General features: G+C 44.7%; 2 protein-coding genes across 3 annotated transcripts; one reads left to right on the top strand and one right to left on the bottom strand.

The window, feature by feature from the left end:
* The first annotated feature begins 3,246 nt into the window (after positions 1-3,246).
* Positions 3,247-6,564, top strand: LOC128302923 (uncharacterized protein K02A2.6-like). The gene is made up of 4 exons (XM_053039773.1): positions 3,247-4,491; positions 4,685-6,126; positions 6,172-6,222; positions 6,501-6,564. Exons 1-4 carry the CDS (start codon positions 3,247-3,249, stop codon positions 6,562-6,564), a joined length of 2,802 nt encoding a protein of 933 aa, XP_052895733.1.
* A 4,693-nt stretch (positions 6,565-11,257) lies between these two features.
* LOC128301070 (solute carrier family 35 member F5) lies at positions 11,258-17,612 on the bottom strand. 2 transcript variants are annotated; one of them, XM_053037381.1, is made up of 8 exons: positions 17,498-17,612; positions 15,704-16,045; positions 15,461-15,598; positions 15,312-15,368; positions 15,009-15,242; positions 14,741-14,923; positions 14,351-14,661; positions 11,258-14,277 (listed from the first exon to the last, which is right to left on the bottom strand). In XM_053037381.1, the coding sequence occupies exons 2-8, from the start codon at positions 15,791-15,793 to the stop codon at positions 13,968-13,970; spliced, it is 1,323 nt and encodes a 440-aa protein (XP_052893341.1). In that variant the 5' UTR covers positions 15,794-16,045; positions 17,498-17,612; the 3' UTR covers positions 11,258-13,967. The 2 variants fall into 2 exon arrangements, with proteins under 2 accessions (XP_052893341.1, XP_052893342.1); XM_053037382.1 differs by lacking the exon at positions 15,704-16,045 and having other exon boundaries at positions 17,498-17,577.
* Positions 17,613-18,026: the final 414 nt, after the last annotated feature.

The raw sequence follows: 18,026 nt of genomic DNA on the forward strand, positions 1-18,026 counted from the left end.
ATTAGGCAGCGCGCAATGCGTTGGTCGTAGTGCACGGGACAACCATCTGTTTCTGCCACTTTCTGCTTTGCCACCACCACCAGCACATCTGTAAATCGATTATCATCGATCGGGTGCAGGAAACGATCGCGTACTGAAACACGATCATCCTTTGTGCCGATTACGGGGCGGAACGGGAACGGAAAAGTGAATGTATTTGCATTAACCATCAATAAAAATAAACTGCACCAACGACACAGTGGAGGAAGGATGATCTTTGATTGATTTTTGGAGCTACAATTCTTCTTTTTGTGCGTTTTTGTCAGGATGTAAGGGTGAATGCTGATCGACACCCGTTAAATGAGTTCTATGTTCTACGATTATTTATTTTGTTATTTCTGTTGAGTGTGGTTTAGTCGGCTTGCGCCGATACGCCGATTAGATGGGCGAATAAGTGTGTAAGCAGTAATTTTCAATCACAATCCATCGTTCGGTGGCTTTAAATCAATTTTGCTGTCTGTTTTCAGAGACCATGCAGCTAATTGATCAAATTATACACTTCCACCGGGCCCGGACAAAAGTTGGACCACAGCTACATCGGACAGTTTGTGGCCGCATTAAAATATATGTACGCCCCGAAAATGGTTTCAGCAGATCGTGCCAATCGATCGGTGGTTCTCTTGCTCTCGGGCAATCCATCATCGATCGTGCGCCGGTGGTGGCACCGGACTGTAATTAAACACCTGATCGAAACCGAATAGTGGAGCTTGCGGTCTTGCACTGTTTGAAATCATATCTCAGTATTTGGGACAGGCTTATCGAGCGTCCAAAGTCACCAGCTACAGTAAACGGGACATTAATTTGTACCGCCATACGAGATTCATTGGCTTCATAAGGAGTCCTCCGTAATACGTGATTTTCTGCTCCATAAAGTTCCGCACTTTCCCGAAGGGGAGGTTCATTTAAATGAATCGAATCGGTTTTACTGTCTCTTCCCTGTACACCACCGGTCGACCCGTGGTGGAGGAAGGACAGAATTGAAGCACCTTTACGTGCAGGTTGCATTGCACAATCAACGGCGGACAGGCGAAGCGCAAAAAAAAACTTAAAGTTGGAAATCACGACGATGCGGCAACGGTAACGCCACAAATGGAAGCATCCATCAGCAATGACAATGGTGTACCGCGATGATGGGGGGTACGACAAATAGTGCGCCAAGTGTACGCGCGTGTACATACATGAAGAATGGCCGGGAAGATGTGCCGCACCGGAGGAAGGGCAAAAACATTAATTTAATGTCACACGGACACGGTAAGGCGAACGCGCGCACCGATGGTAAAGTTTTGTGAAGAACATCAATTTTTTGGCATTGATCGCGCTTGGCGTAACGCGTTGCTGCTGCGAGAGGGAAGAGGTGACGCTTTTGTTTCGCTAATGGGATGCCTCGAAGTGGCAGAGACCCCCTTTACTTCGGTGATCGACGATAAGAGGCGCCTTATGGACACCTCGATAGGAACCCATAGAGGCTCAATGATCGCAGCAGGGGTGAGAATAGTATTAGTATGCCCCAATGGCGGTCCATCAAACGGATTTTAAGGTTAATTATGATCTGCTAAATCGTTTTCATCACATCACAAGTACGGCCCGTAAACACACACTGGTTCCACTCACAATCGATCGCTCATTTAGCTTGCTAGAAACGCACGGGCAGCACTTAGAATGACCTGAATCAATGCACTTCGTTTGTGAGATGAATCTCGCTCGGGCAAAGATGGATGATTTTTTTTTGCTTGCAAGAGAAAGAAAAACACACACACACCCACCCAAACAATCAGCTCCCAGCTCGGTGTGTGGCTACACACGTGAGCGATAAGATGATATCATCCGCATCTTAATCTACCCCTGGGGAGCATTGGCGGATGATGTGGTTTGCATAAACAGCTTTGACACATTGCCCCGTTAGAATGGAATGTAGGGAAATCCCAGTACAGCGAGAAGCGTGTGTCGTCGGCCATATTCTGACTGATTGCTAAGTACCAACACAAAAAAAAGGATTTTCGACGAAGTACAACAGAACGTCGATTATCCGGGACCCGATTAACCGGTGGCCGGATTAACCGTGAGTTAAAAAATGACAGCTAGTAGATTAGATTTGAATTTTTAACCGTTCAACCGGTTGGCCTGAAAGGAACTAGACAGTTTTCTTTAAAGAGTTTATGTAGTTAAACTCCCTGGAATTTATTCCATATTGTTAATAAACAATAACTTCTAAAACTAAAAACAAATGAATTTGCTTAACGTTGACCTGTCGTCTTTATCTGTAGTAGGGCCTGATATTCGTGGAAATCGATTAACCGTCATGCGACTGGTCCGCAATCTACGACATCTAAAAGTCTAAAACATACACTTTTTCCACGAAGGAAGACCACCGCCAGACAACATTATTGATTACGCGGCCATTAATCATGCAATGGGCACGTACGTATGGGCTGCTAGACTCATTTACCACAGAAGACGAACCTGACCTTGGCGGTTGTTAAGAGATGTAGATACAGCAACACGAAAGGGAACCGGCACACCGAATCCGGCCGTTCCGTTCCAGTAATTGCTCACCACAGGCGCTTCCTGATTCATCGGGCAACAGTCCGTTAGTGATATGCTTTGAACCGGCGTGCGATCGTCATTTACCAGAGGGATCCTTAGCATTGTACGTATTCCCACGTTTTCAAAACTTCAATTGAAGCGTGAGGGACTTTAGAATCGAGTTCCGCAATTGAGCGTTCGCTACCATGAATGCAACGGAACGGACCGAAAACGTACGACGCTCGTTGACACAAAGTGTCAAGCATTCGTAATGCCACTGAGCGTGATTCTTCAAGCGGTTTGCCATTAGTGCTTTAAGGGGGTTTGTTGCAGCCTGACGTTGCAGCCGCGACACAGCTTATCCGCACGCTCGATGTTGTCTGGGAACTGACAGCATCCGATGCGTAGCGGATATAGTCGTCTCTGTCGCTAGCTGTGGTTTAGCTCTCTCCCTACTCGTACAATTACGTCCTGTGATGCGGCGGGAGGAGATTCGGTTCGTGATCGACAGGCTGCAAGGACGTGGATCTAGCGCGCGGCACAATCGTTGTATTCGTTTTTGATAAGTGTTTTTATGTACGGATTTGTTTAGTGTTAATAAATAAGTTTTATCCACAAAAAGACACAAAAGTGGCGACGAGGTTTAGTGAAAACGTGCAACGAAAAGCAGTGAAACGCCGCAGAATGTCCAGCCCTGAAGAGACGCAAATCATCGAAGAGCAACGCCGTCTCTCTCAAAATGGGGTCCTGAACGCCGGGTTCATCCACCTCCAGCCAACGGACGCTCCGTCGACGCTGCAACAAACGCTGCAGCTTTTGCAACAGCAATTGGCACAGCAACAGCAACTACTATCGCAGCTCGTGCAACAGCATCAACAGCAGCCGCAGCCACTGTTTAATCCGGAGCTAATACTGGAAGCCCTTGCGGGCAATATAAGTGAATTCCGTTACGATCCAGAAGCAGGATTGACCTTCGAATCGTGGTACGCACGGTACATTGACCTGTTCCAGGAGGATGCATCACGTTTAGACGACGCCGCCAAGGTTCGGCTCCTGGGACGCAAACTGGGAACCGCCGAACACGCCCGGTTTAGTAACTTCATTTTGCCTCGTGTACCGCGTGATTTCAGTTTTAGCGAAATGGTGGAAAAGTTAACAGTCCTTTTCGGCAAAATGGAATCCGTGTTAAGTAAGCGCTTCAAATGCTTTAATATTTCAAAAACGCGCACCGAGGACCTGCTAGCATTTACATGCCGTGTTAACAAAGCGTGCGTCGAAGCGGAATTTTCTTCGATGACGGAGGAAGATTTCAAATGTCTCATCCTTGTATGTGGGTTGAAGGACGAAAGCGTACGGGACATACGAATGAAATTGCTAGCCACCATCGAAGACAAGAAATACGCCACCCTAGAGCAGCTAGCAGCGGAATGTCAACGGTTAGTGCGTGTGAAAGCTGATAGTGCCATGATCGCCACGGATACCAGTGAACGAGTGCATGCAATGCACGCCAGAAGCAGCCGCCAGTGGCACCGGAACAACAACGGCAACGAGCGCCATACCAAGTCAGCCCCCCGAAGTGAAGCCTCCAAACCACATACTCCGTGCTGGCTTTGTGGTGCCCTGCATTGGACCCGTGACTGCACTTATAAAACCAACAAGTGTCGAGATTGTGGACGTATGGGTCATCGAGAGGGTTTCTGCAACTCGTCTCAGCGACGCAAAGGACGACCGCGGTTCGATCATCGTCGTGCAGTAGCATCTCGAGTAGTACGAGTCAACGTGTGTAGCATACAACAGAAGCGGAAGTTTGTCAACATTTTTATCGAAGGGAAGCCGGCTCGACTACAACTTGACACCGGGTCAGACATCACTGTGATCAGCCAGCGGTTATGGAAGCAGCTGAGTAAGCCTCATCTTAACCCACCGAAGGTAAGAGCGAAAGCAGCTTCCGGCGAAGTTTTCGGCCGTGTAGGTGAGTTTGAAGCCAACGTGCGTATGCATAATATCACCAAGCAGACGACAATTCGCGTTTCAAAGGCGGATCTGTCATTATTCGGGGCAGACTCCATACATCTTTTCGGCTTGGGGACGATCCCAATGGATAACTTTTGTAACCACATAGGAACAGCGGAAACATGTTCCTGGGAAGAGAAATTTCCAACGGTTTTTATCCGGAACGGGCCTGTGCACCAAGGCACAAATACATCTACAGCTGCGACAGGAAAGCAGACCAGTTTTTCGACCGAAACGTCCGGTCGCATACGCCATGGAAGATGCTGTCAACAACGAATTAGATCGACTTGAAAAGCTGGGGATCATTACTCCCTGCGACTATTCGGATTGGGCAGCACCAGTCGTAGTAGTGCGCAAAGCGAACGGCAAAATACGACTATGCGGAGACTATAGCACCGGACTCAACGCAGCATTACATCCACATGAGTATCCGCTCCCGTTACCGCAAGATATTTTTTCGAAACTAGCCCGTTGCGTCACATTTACACAAATTGATCTGTCCGATGCATTTTTGCAGGTGGAAATAGAAGAAAAGAGCCGACCCCTGCTTACCATCAACACGCATCGAGGCCTTTACTATTATAACAGGCTACCTCCAGGTATCAAAGTAGCCCCTGGTTCTTTTCAACAGATCATGGATAAAATGCTCGCCGGTGTAAATGGAGTCTCCGCCTACATGGATGATGTGATTGTCGGCGGAAAGACGCAGGAAGAGCACGATGCCGCCCTAAAAGAAACCCTGCAGCGAATAAAGGACTATGGGTTTACCATCCGCAAAGAAAAGTGCTCATTCAACAAGCCGGAGATTCGATACCTAGGGCATATCATCGACAGCCGAGGCCTACGACCCGACCCTGCCAAGATCGACGCCATCAAGAAGTTACCTTCTCCAACAGATGTCACAGGCGTTCGATCGTTCATCGGTGCTATAAACTTTTATGCGAAGTTCATTCCTAACATGCGTAAATTACGCTACCCGCTGGATAAGTTGCTGCTAACCGGAAGTGCGTTCCAGTGGACTACCGAATGCCAAAAAGTCTTCGAACAATTTAAAGCCCTATTATCCACGGAACTGTTACTCACGCATTACGACCCAAAGCGCGACATAGTTGTGTCTGCCGATGCATCTTCGGTTGGTTTAGGAGCAACGCTATGCCACAAGTACCCGGACGGATCTATGAAAGTGGTTCAGCACGCATCCAGAGCGCTCAGCAAAGCAGAATTTGGTTACAGCCAAATCGATAGGGAAGGGCTAGCAATAATTTTTGCTGTAACAAAATTTCACCGCATGATTTACGGTCGTCATTTCACGCTGCAGACTGACCACCGACCACTAGTCCGCATATTCGGCAGTAAGAAGGGTATTCCTACATACACAGCAAATCGGCTGCAAAGGTTTGCGCTAACCCTTCAGCTGTACGACATGGACATTGAGTACGTACCAACTGGCTCATTCGGAAATGCCGATGTATTATCTCGTCTGATACAACACCACGCGAAACCTGAAGCCGAATACGTGATCGCCAGCTTGGAGCTAGAGGAGGATTTAAGGTCAGTTACTGTTAACGCGCTGAGCTCATTTCCAATTTGTTTCAGAGACGTTGAAACAGCTACGCAGGCTGACCCCTTGCTCCGGAAGGTCCATAAGTACGTGCAAAACGGATGGCCTCATGACGGTACCTTCGGAGCAGATTTGGCACGGTACCACAATAGGAAGGAATCTCTCTCAACCGTTGAGGGTTGCATACTTTTCGGGGAGAGAGTAGTCATCCCGGAGAAGCTGCGTTCCCGTTGTTTGCTCCAGCTGCACAAGGGACATCCGGGAATGCAGAGAATGAAGGCAATCGCGCGTAGCTACTTGTACTGGCCGATGATCGACGACGACATTGTACACTACGTGGCCTCTTGTGGATCCTGTTCGGCAGCCGCAAAAGCATTCCCTCGAGCTACGCCAGCGGCATGGCCAACACCTACGGGCGTCTGGCGTAGAGTTCACATCGACTACGCTGGGCCATTTGAAGGGTTTTATTTTTTAGTCGTGGTTGACGCTTTTTCCAAGTGGCCGGAAGTCTACAAATCATCAGGTACAACCACTTCTGCCACCATCGCCATGCTGCGTAATATATTTGCCCGCTTCGGTATGCCGGAAACACTGGTTAGTGACAATGGTCCCCAATTTACAAGTAGCCTCTTTGCGGAATTCTGCAACAGTAACGGGATCGAGCACATTACCACAGCACCATTCCATCCGCAATCGAACTGACAGGCAGAGCGTTTCGTTGATACGCTGAAACGAGCACTGCGGAAGATCCAGAGTGATGAAACATCCCTTGATGAGGCGCTGGAGCTTTTCCTAATATCGTACCGATCGACTCCAAATGCTCAGTTGAGCCAGCAGAAAACTCCAGCAGAGGAAATGTTCGGTCGCCCCATCAGGACAGCATTGGAGCTGTTGCGGCCCCCTTCATCACACTCACTATCTTCTTCCTCATCAATTTCAGTTCGAAGCTTTCAGCCATGCGAGCCAGTTTCAACAAAATCCTTCCACGGTAACTCGTGGAAGTGGATACCCGGAAGGATCGTTCGCAGCCGCGGACGAGTTATGTACGACGTGATTGCACAAGATGGACGTACACTCAGGCGCCATGTAAACCAAATTCGGCGACGTGTGTTTGACCGCGCATGTGAAAGACATCAGCTGCCGCTCGATCTGTTGTTAGAGGATTGGTCCTCGGGTTTCCCTCCAGAGCCAACCCAGCCGATTCCGGAACCCAGCACAAGTGAACCAGCAGCACATCCACCATCATTGCCCGATCGTTCATCGCCAGCAGCGAGTGCCCGGAACGACATTCCGGTGGCGAAATCGGTACATCCTTATGTTAGTACTAACCGTCATGATGGTAGCACCACCCAGAGCCTGATGGATTTGCCACGCAGGTCTTCTCGTGTAAGAAGACTCCCGCGTCGGCTCGGAGCCTATCAGCTCAATTAGCCGGGGGAGATGTTGCAGCCTGACGTTGCAGCCGCGACACAGCTTATCCGCACGCTCGATGTTGTCTGGGAACTGACAGCATCCGATGCGTAGCGGATATAGTCGTCTCTGTCGCTAGCTGTGGTTTAGCTCTCTCCCTACTCGTACAATTACGTCCTGTGATGCGGCGGGAGGAGATTCGGTTCGTGATCGACAGGCTGCAAGGACGTGGATCTAGCGCGCGGCACAATCGTTGTATTCGTTTTTGATAAGTGTTTTTATGTACGGATTTGTTTAGTGTTAATAAATAAGTTTTATCCACAAAAAGACACAAAAGGGTTAATGAGTGGTGACTACTATTCTAGGAACGTACTAAAAACTTAAATCGTTATTAATTATTATAATCCTGTTTTTATAATAACAAATAAATAAATAGCTTTACGACATATAATATACCTATATAATATAACACACCCATGTTTGATTTATACTCTTTTAAATAAGATGAACATAATCATCCCTTATCATATAAGGGTGTGATAAAGTATCGTTCACGCGTTCTATCTTTTTAATATTTACAACCAACTCAACACGCCAGAGCGCTTCGATAGGCAAACACATCTGTGACGATAATTAATCACTTCCTCGTTACATCGTTCGAAACCCGCTCGAACCATTCGAGGGCGAAGGTTTTATGTTTCTGTAAACATTCATCACTCTCTTTCGCACCTTTTTAAATCGTAATTAGCAAGCAAAAATCTTTATCTGATGACCAATTAGCTCGGATTCTCACGGCACACTTCGTTCCATACCACACGGTTCACGGGTTTTAGCCTCCCCCTTTGACCAGTCAGGGCGCTTAAAAATAAACAAAAAATGTGTTCTCAAACACGGAAATTCGTTTTTGACGAAAAAAAAGAATACGGTCAGAAATATTTAGTCCATTTCAAGTGCCGACAGGAATAAAAGTATAAATATCGAAAAGCAAGGAATAAATCAAAGGTAAACACTAAACGAACCCAACGCCAACTTTAAGCAAACACCACGCGACCATCAAACGAACACCAAACAAACATTTAGCAAAAATCAAGCAAACATGTTTTTTTCTTCTGTTTTAGACAATTACTAGCAAAATTTGTTCTTTTTTGCGATGTTGTTCGATTATTGCCTTTTTTCAACAATTTTAGCGTTTTGTTGTGTTTTTTGTTAGATTTTCTTCGTTTTGGACTTTTACTAGCAATTACATTTATTCTTTTTATCGAAATGTTTGCCGTTATTGTCGTTTCTTTTAGCAAATAACGCATTTTATTGTCCTTTCTATTAGATGTTGGCTATTTTTTGTTGGACTTTTTACCCTTTATTATTATTTTGTTATTGATATTCTTTGATTTGTTGGGTTTTTTGCTTATATTAACCAATTTCCGCTTTACTACGTTCTGTTTGCTTCTCTGTTTTATTAAAAAAAATAATTGATGTATGTTTATTTCTGTTAATGTAATGTGCGCATCGGCGTTGCTTCTAAAACATTAAGCATTCATCGATCTTTCAGTCATGAAATAAAAGGCTTTTGCTCTATTCTAAGCTCACTTATCAAACGAAAACGCAAACACGATTTTCTAAATTGGAATCTTTTTGTGTAAGTGAAACGAAATGTTTCGAATCTATGAATTTTATTTGCAGCACGAATAATGAATATTTCAACGCCGTGGCATGAAATAAATTCACCAACACCAACTTCGAAATGGTTCCCTCTATGCTTATTGTTCGCACACAATCCACCGATGTGGAATGCGAGGATGAGGTGGCAAATTAGTTAACTTTTAATTGTTTCTTTTTCCACCCCGAAAGGCATCCCCCAACGGTGCCGGAAGTCGGTGGATGGGTGGATTAAATAAACACTTCCAAGCGATCGATCGAACGGTGGAGGTGGATTATAATTATCCGGTGGCAAACACAATCGGTGTGATCTCTTTTCTCTCTCTTTTTTCTCTTAGTTGATCGTGTGAGTTAACATAAAGTTCCCAAAACCCGTACTCCCATCATTGTTGCATTCATGATCAATCTAGTGCTGGAAGCTCAAGAGCGATGCGTCCCCAAAATAACCTCCGCGAACTGTACCACACGATCCAATAAAGTTGCCAAGCTGATCATGTTTCCAAACATTATTACCCTTGGCACCCGGTGGTGATGAGGAACATCACCTCCTCGTGTTCTCCGTATGTCTTCTTGGTTGCATGTTCGAGTTGTACGTGGTTTCATTAATTCCTCGCAAGGTCCGGGGTCGGATTAACGGCTACATCTAATTGATTATCATCATCTGATGGCGTTAATGATACCCTCAAGACATAGCGATTGGACGGGAAGACAAAAACACAGAAAAAAAATCATATTAAATCAGGCTGATGCTATGAGGTCACGTTCACCTGGTCGATTTAAACGTTCGCGTGCACTACATACAACAAAATGCCTGCACACTTGTGCACGTGAGTAAAACGCTTCTCCCGCGAATGTGTCATAAAGCCGCAAGCATAAATGAGGTAACGTATCGGAGAGTGCTATCGATCATGAACTGTTCCTGGAGTACACTGCTGTCGTCGGAAGATGATTCATTGTTCCATCCGGTGTCTTACAGTGCAGAGTTAAGCAATTGATATAAAGTTATAAATTAATGTAAATAATAAGTTATAAATAAATAGTAATAAACATTCATTTTTGTATAACTACAGTATAAAACAAAACGAATGAAAGAAAAACAAAAGAAAAAATAAGATAATAAAACAGAAATAAAAAAGAACCAACCAATAAGACAAGTAACCTTACAACTAGCAAAAACGAGCAAATGCAAATAGTGCGGCAGTTCAGCAACAAGAAAAGAAAAACCGCAAACAATCCGACACTAATGTACAGTACAAACTGACCATTTTCAACGCCTTTTCATCACCTTCGCCTTAAACTACGGGCAAAATCGATTCGCTGCGGTAAGCGAAGCCGATCGAAGGGAACCCGTACCCGTTTGCGACGAAAAAGCCACACCGAATGGAGGCAGATGAACCGGCTGATTGATCTGGACCGAAATGGTGTGATGGTGGTGTCCCTCCATACTCCCTTGACACGTCGCGTGTGTATTGCGGAAGGTCATCCATGTCCACGGGTTTATTTCCCTACGGCGCAGAGGATTAACTTCGCAGCATAAATGTAATGACATTTTCCCACCACGTGTCCGCCGGTCTTACCACGTTTCTTTTTTTGTCTGTTTGTTATCCTCCATTCTTCAACGCCGAACGTAGTCGTATTCCGCACGGAACCAATTCGGAAAAAGGCCATCCACTAAATTGCAGTTCTGCTGTCCGGGTTTTTTTTTTCGCCGCTCCACCGTGACGTTGATTGATGATGGGTCGGCGGTTGTGGCATCTCATATTCACGCGACGTAGAGGGCACCGGGGCGGCATCGTCTGCTTGTTGACGGTGGATCTGTAGTTGGTCTTTGGAGGCGGTGCGCGCCCAGTTTAATTACACATCAGTTGGCCAAATATCTGCCCACACGGCGGTACACACGGCTAATGCTAATATTTGGTCAACTCGCTAATGATCGTCTGCGAAGCACGTGCCTTTGTTCACAATTGGGTTTGGGGGGGTCATCATGAGGATTCGGAACGCAAAAGGAGCACGACGTATTTCATGCACTTTACTTATTCTTTTATCTGGGTGTTTTTCAAATTGTTAAGGTATTCTTGGTTTGATGAAGAACCTTTTTCTGTTTTCCCTTTTTCCATTGTCGCTCTATTATTGTTCGAAAGAAAGGTTCGCTCGGTATATTTTGTAGTTGTCCTTAAATCTTGCTTATGTAAGGTATGCTTTGCATTTTTTGTTTCATGCCGTCCATTCGTCTTTCTAACGCCAGTTTCACAATACGACCGCCGTAACGTGTCGGTAATGTTATATATCAGACCAGGACAAAAAAACTACATAGTGATGTGTGTAAGTGGGTGTCTTTTTCCGGGAGAGGTACAGTATAACACGCGCCTATATCCACATACATCCGGTGTTACACGATATTTAAGATATAATATACTCATCAATAAACACCGTTCAGCACTATCACGCGCGCGCATACTCTTCCTCGCTATCGTTACTTGTATGGCTGTCCTACTGGTTTGTAAAGTGGTTTGAGATGACATTTATAAGCGCATCGCTCACCTACATTTACGTTGTTTGTGTTTATTGTTGTGTTTAGTGTCGCTTGCAATTACTACTTATATTTTATTCACTTTCCTTTATTTGCTGCAGCTGCACTGTACTTCACTCTTCACTAGAAGATGTGTACGTGTAAATCCTAATCAATAAATGGGCTTTGTTTGTATCACATATAAATTGTACAAAAAACCTATCCTACCCACAAGGAATGCGATTACTTAACACTCTTCATCCTTCCCTTTTTTGCAATTTGTTTTTTTTCTGTCTTGTTTTTGTTTCTTCTTCTTTCCATAACGAATGTATAAATGTGTATTTTATCGTTACAATATAACCGAACCACACCTACACAATGTGTGCGATAGAAAGTTGATGGTAAGTTGTTTTGTTTGTTTGTAATTTCTTCCACATTACGGCGAGCTGCACACGGTTCATGCAGCAAAAAGAGTAAACTCCAAATGACCGAATGTCAACTGCACGGGAGTCTTTAGGTATTTTGTTTTGTTTTGCCTTTGTTTTCCTTTCGAGAACACAGTTAGATATAGTTTTAGACAATATTGGGAGAAATTGAAGGGTGCTGGATGTCGGTGAAGCTAACGTGCTTTAGTTAATAAGTGAACATGTTTGTCGTTCGGGTTACCTTGTCGGGCTGACGAACCGAAGGGGTTTCCAATTTACACAACTATCCTTACACTATCCACCATTTTGCTGATTGAAATTCTTCGCAATCTTCCCGGGGACAAAAGTATTGTACAAAAATATACTAACGCTTCTGCTTTCGGGCCGCGCTGTTGTTTCGAATTTGCTTTGCAAGCTACTTAAATTTTCAGACGCCATTATTTATCGGTTTTGCCCAATGTTGGGGTACACACGCAGGGAATAGTGGGGACGTTTACATTAGTTGTTACCAAACACATACTCATTTACATATCCACCAAGTTATGTGGGTGGGGGGAATCGATAATGAAGGTACGATACGGATCGATACGTCCACAGAGGAAATCCATCTTCATTGCTAGGCAGGCTATCAAGGGATCCGTAAGTTAGTCTTTTAGGTCTTCGCGTCTTTTATGCACCCGGGGGTAATTCTTGGGGGCAATGCGCCACCGCTTCGAATACTTATTTTCCTCATGTATACACTACGTTTATATCACAATCAAAAACTCAAATACATAATAGAGTAACTACTGGCCGGCTGGTGTCGGGTGTGCTTCTGTCTTTATGTTTCCGGCATTGCGCGCGTCTGCATCTGCTGCTCCCGATAGATACGATAGCCCCCCCATTTGTACGACGAGCCATCCATCCACGGTTCATACGCTAGTGTGTAATTGTGTATTGTGCGCTACGATTATTGTTCAACATCTAGCAAATTCACTGTTACGCTAAACGAACAATTCCCTAGGTGAGTTTCGCTAAACGAGCAAAAACAAGACACTTTCCGTTCTGTTTTGTCTGCGTGCGTCCAGTGCTCTAATACTAAGTGACGCGCAGCCTTTCAATTGTTGCGCAACGTGGGTCGATACACCCGGGTTACTGGCATTTGTTCTTGCTTTCACTATTGCTTAAGGATGCCAATTGTGATTATACGTTTCGTTTCATTAGCAGCTTTTTGTTTGTTTATGCATCGTCGTGTGGAACATGAATGCCTAAAATCATATCATTATTCGAGACATTATTTAAAATGAGTAAATAAAAGCCTGCCTTGTTTGCTTTGCAACTGTTGAATGTAAGACGAATAATAATACTGCCGAAGCACTGCAATTAAATACTGTTTTCGAAAAATGCTTCTAAGCATTAAGTTTCATTTCAACACTGGTCTTTGTATAACATTGAAAATATGTAAAGTAAACTACTATTCCAATTTTCACGTTTTCTGCCTTCCACGGTAAGCAGTCTAATCGTAATACATTTACATCAAGCAGCACCTGGAGCACTGGTAATCCGGCCCATCCGAAAATACACCTCGTTTAAGCAAGAACACTTTGGTGATGTAAACTAATCTCCAAAATTTCATTTAAATAATACGATATAATGAGAAACTATCCTGGCGTATCGTCAAACTAGGATAAAATTACTTTACTTCGAAACATTGCACTGGATTGTGTGGCTGTGTGCCGTATCACTTCACTTCGTTCAGCAAGTGATAACGACTAAAACAATAGGAACCGGACCGGGTCTAGTACTGTGATGTTGAGAAGGAAAAAAAGTAGAAAATACACACACGTTCAGCCTAATTTTCATGACTACCATCGATGAGAGACTCGTGTTGCTCCTCTAGGTCCGGTATTCGTACGACATTCGCTTTCCGACAGTTCCACAACCGCCGGTACATGAGTTTACCAAACTTTAGCAGTGGATCACAGTCGTCAAATTTGACCAGAAAGGCGACTAGCACCAGCGAGAAGAACATGGGTAGCGAGCCGAGATAGAACAGCAGGGGATACGTTTTGCCGTGGAGCACCATATCGAACAGCATGGCGAGCGGTATCTGTAGCGATATTGCCACTGTGCCGATAAGCGATGACGTTAGAAAACAGCCCCTGTGTAAGCGAGGATAGAAAAATAATAATCATCAGGAAACAAAGCAATTAATTCATAATATTCGTTACGTACCAAAGCCACAGAGCCTCTGATAGCACTGTTCCGATGAGTCCGTTCAGGAAAAGTACAATAAATTGTCGTCGCGACGGTAGCTCAAATACTTCGAGCTGGGAAAAATTCAGCACGAATAAGAGGGGCCACAATAGCAACAGATTCCACAGCCCCACAAAGCCAAAGAACAGTGGGATGCTGATCTTTTCTTCTGTGTCGCTTTTACGCTTGACTAGCACCAGATAGGACGCGTAGAAGAATGCACTTAACAGTGCCAGCACGATCCCGCGCGTCATTTTCGGCTCATCAATTTCCGACAACGAAACCATCACCTGTTCATGTTGCATACAGAAGCGTAAACAGGAATTAAGCATTTAGTATACTCATTGCTTTGCTGAGTGCATGACTTACCGCGCCAGAAATGCTCAGCAGCACGGCGAAACATTTCGAGAAGGTAAACTTATCACCACACGATGAAGGGAACATGGCGGCAAGGATGAGCGTGAAAAAGCTCGAGCTAGAACTGAGCAGCGTTACCATCGCCGTTTCACTCGGCTCCAGCGCTAGCTGGAACATATAGTTGGCAATAAACCACTGAAACAAACAAAAAGGAAAAGCAAACGGTCGTTAGCTTAATTGCGGTACCCGAAACCAACCCCCAACATCCGGCCAAGCTTACCAGCACGCAAAATAGCAAAGCAGTTCGGGCCGTTTTGTGGTGTGATTTTTGCCGATGAACTCGCAAACTGGCGGCGTACGAGAGTCGCGACATCAACGCCTCGGACGCTTCGTGCGGGGACATTTCGCGTACCTCCGCCACCTTGCTGAAGCGCACGCTGCGTATGCTGGAGTCATCACTTTCCGTGCCGGACACTTGCGAGTCCGTTTTGATGGGTACGAAAGAAGAATCGCTCTGCGGGAAAGAACGGCGCTCGTATAACCGTAGGGAAGGTTTTTTGTTTGTTTTTTTCTTGGTGCTTACCAAACTGGACGTCCCATTGGCATAGTATCCTTCGTCCTCCTCGATCGTATCCATCAGCTGCGAATAGACGCGTGGACAGAAGGTCGTTAATCTTTATTCACGATGCAGTGACTTTATGGCATCGCGGGGAATTATATCGAATTGCTTACCGAGTAGTTGCCATTCCGAGCACAGCTTTCCTTCCATGGTGCTATCAAACCGAGCACTATCAAGTATATGGTGAACATCGATGCCTTGAAGTAGGTGCAGAAGAACGGTTTGTCGTAGTTTTCATTTTCGTACAAGAACTAAACGAAAGAAAGCGGAAAAAACGGAATAGAAATGGCATTACTTGCTTGGTACAACCGGCAACGGTAGACGACTAATTAAAGGGTTTAGGGTGTGCTACCGACCTTGGTTAGTTCGCTCGACGAAACCCATATAATATCGACCAGCACCAGTAACACTATTCCGAGCACTAGCTTTTGTGCTTTGTTTAGCATGTTTTCCACTCTGTTACCCACCACGTGGGACCACGTGGTTTTGGTGCTTGGGTTGCGTTCGGTGAATAATGGTACTGTTTCACCCTTATAACGGTGCAATCGTTACGGGTATTGGCCAACGTGGGGTTTGAATGTTAAAAGTAGTCTCTATTCGTTCTTTAGTGCTTAGATTAAAGCGCTTTTCTACGCACATACTTCATTTCCGATGGCTTGTTTTAAAATTCCTGTATTGTTATTTAATAATTGGGTCCCCTGCAATGGATCGAAATAGATGATATGTTAATAGTGAGCATGTGGTGTAATTTATACCAGAAGAAACCCCTAATATTGAATAAGTATGGAATTGCATTAAACCATAAGTTATAATCCTTATTATTAATTCGTTAGCTTTACAGCAAGATGTGCTTCCATCCAATCCATTAGCCAGTGTTAGTAACAGTTCATCGCATCCAGCAATCCATTCGAGGGATCAAAGTAACCATATGTTCCCAATTTTCTTCGTTGCGCATCATTTTCACACACGTACACTCACACAAAATTGAGGCAGAAAAGTTCCTCAAAATAAAATTACGACACAATTTTCACTGTAGCATCCTAAACAAACATTGAGCAATCGAGTTCATTATAATTACCCGGCACTTTTCCGAGCTGCTTTCTTCATGGCCCTTTTCGCTTGCTGGGTTGTGTTTACCTTCACCTAAACCACATTACTCTCCGTACACCAGGGCTAACAGAAACACATTCAACAATAAATTCCTATCGTTTGTTTAAACGCCAAAACCGAGGCTTTTCAGTTGGATATACATTACACTATTTGCACTTTTCATCTGGGTGGATTTTTACCCACCCCAACCAGCAAAACACCCAAGGGGATGATATCAATGTAAACTTTGACGAGCAAATTACACTCATTCAGTTGCAGTCACTATCGCCTTGTTGTTGTTCACTCTGTCTTGTCGAGCCCGCAAAGTTAACAGACACTGTTTGTGTCCACCGCGAATTCGTGACCGCCGCTGTTTCGCGAACATGGTCTGTGTTGGATGGGGAGGACACTAATTTATGCCCCATATGATACGACTGATAGCAAACAACAAAGCTTCCTTCACTCCTTGGATAACCGGAGAGACCAATAGCTGTTTGCTGTGTGTTTCGTCGTTCCTAGACGATTATCGTTCTCTGACCGCTTTTTACGACTGGCGTCATCGTGACGTATGCTTGAGGCTTCACCGAATTCGGTAAAACCGTGGAATGTTTACTCTCGTGACGTAGCCTCTTCTCAGAACGGAACAACGCACACAGTACTGCTCGCGGCGAGCCAGTAAACTGCGCTGATAAAGGGCCGGACAACGGGCCCCAGCGGCAACGGAACGGCCCACCAGGCCACCCATCACTTGAAACACCCATGGGAATGTACGATGCGTAGCAAACGATATCCCGTAACGATATTACATCGATTGACGATAGTCTGCTGGAAGGAACTTTATTAGCCATAATAACTAAACGCACAATGCGATAACCTTGTTGGATGCCTTACTCTATACGCTTAATGTGCTAATAGAAAGTGTAAATAAATCCCATCGTCCCGAAACACAAAAACACATCTGCGGTACGGAAATGGAACACCATCGACCGTGGTACAACCAAAACACTGGCTACGATTAGTTGAATGTTGTGTTTTATCGGAAGAACAACGCAATGACAAACCTGTGGTTTCACTTTATCATAAAACAATACACTGGGACACTTGTGTGAGCGATTAAACACCTAAAAACCGGGCATTTGTGCGACCGATGTGAATTATTGTTACTTTTCTTTTGTTGTTGATGAAATTACATCCCCAATCTGCAATGTCAGTGCGAAAGAGACCGTACGGTATAGTTTATGACACGAGGTTGGACGGCTGAGATGAGATTGGCTGTCGTTAGAGGATTGAATTTACTGCAATTTTCCATCACAATTACGCACCGTGGAAGATAATCAAACTTGTAAATTAATAATTCAAATGACGGAGGGATGTTTTACTTAGAAAATAGAACGAAAATAAGCAATACAATTATTCACTATCCAATTTGTTTTCAAGATTACATCGTTTATGCTTTGACAGTTGCATACATTCGCCCAATACTTGACAGCCCTTTGGGAACGTACCAGTTTTCAAACCAAATTATAACGGCCATTCGATATCGAATTGTTTAGAATATTTTCAAATTTCTTTTCCATCTACACAATGGTG

The sequence above is a fragment of the Anopheles moucheti genome, chromosome 3 (genome assembly GCF_943734755.1).
Source record: "Anopheles moucheti chromosome 3, idAnoMoucSN_F20_07, whole genome shotgun sequence".
NCBI classification, from domain to species: domain Eukaryota; kingdom Metazoa; phylum Arthropoda; class Insecta; order Diptera; family Culicidae; genus Anopheles; species Anopheles moucheti.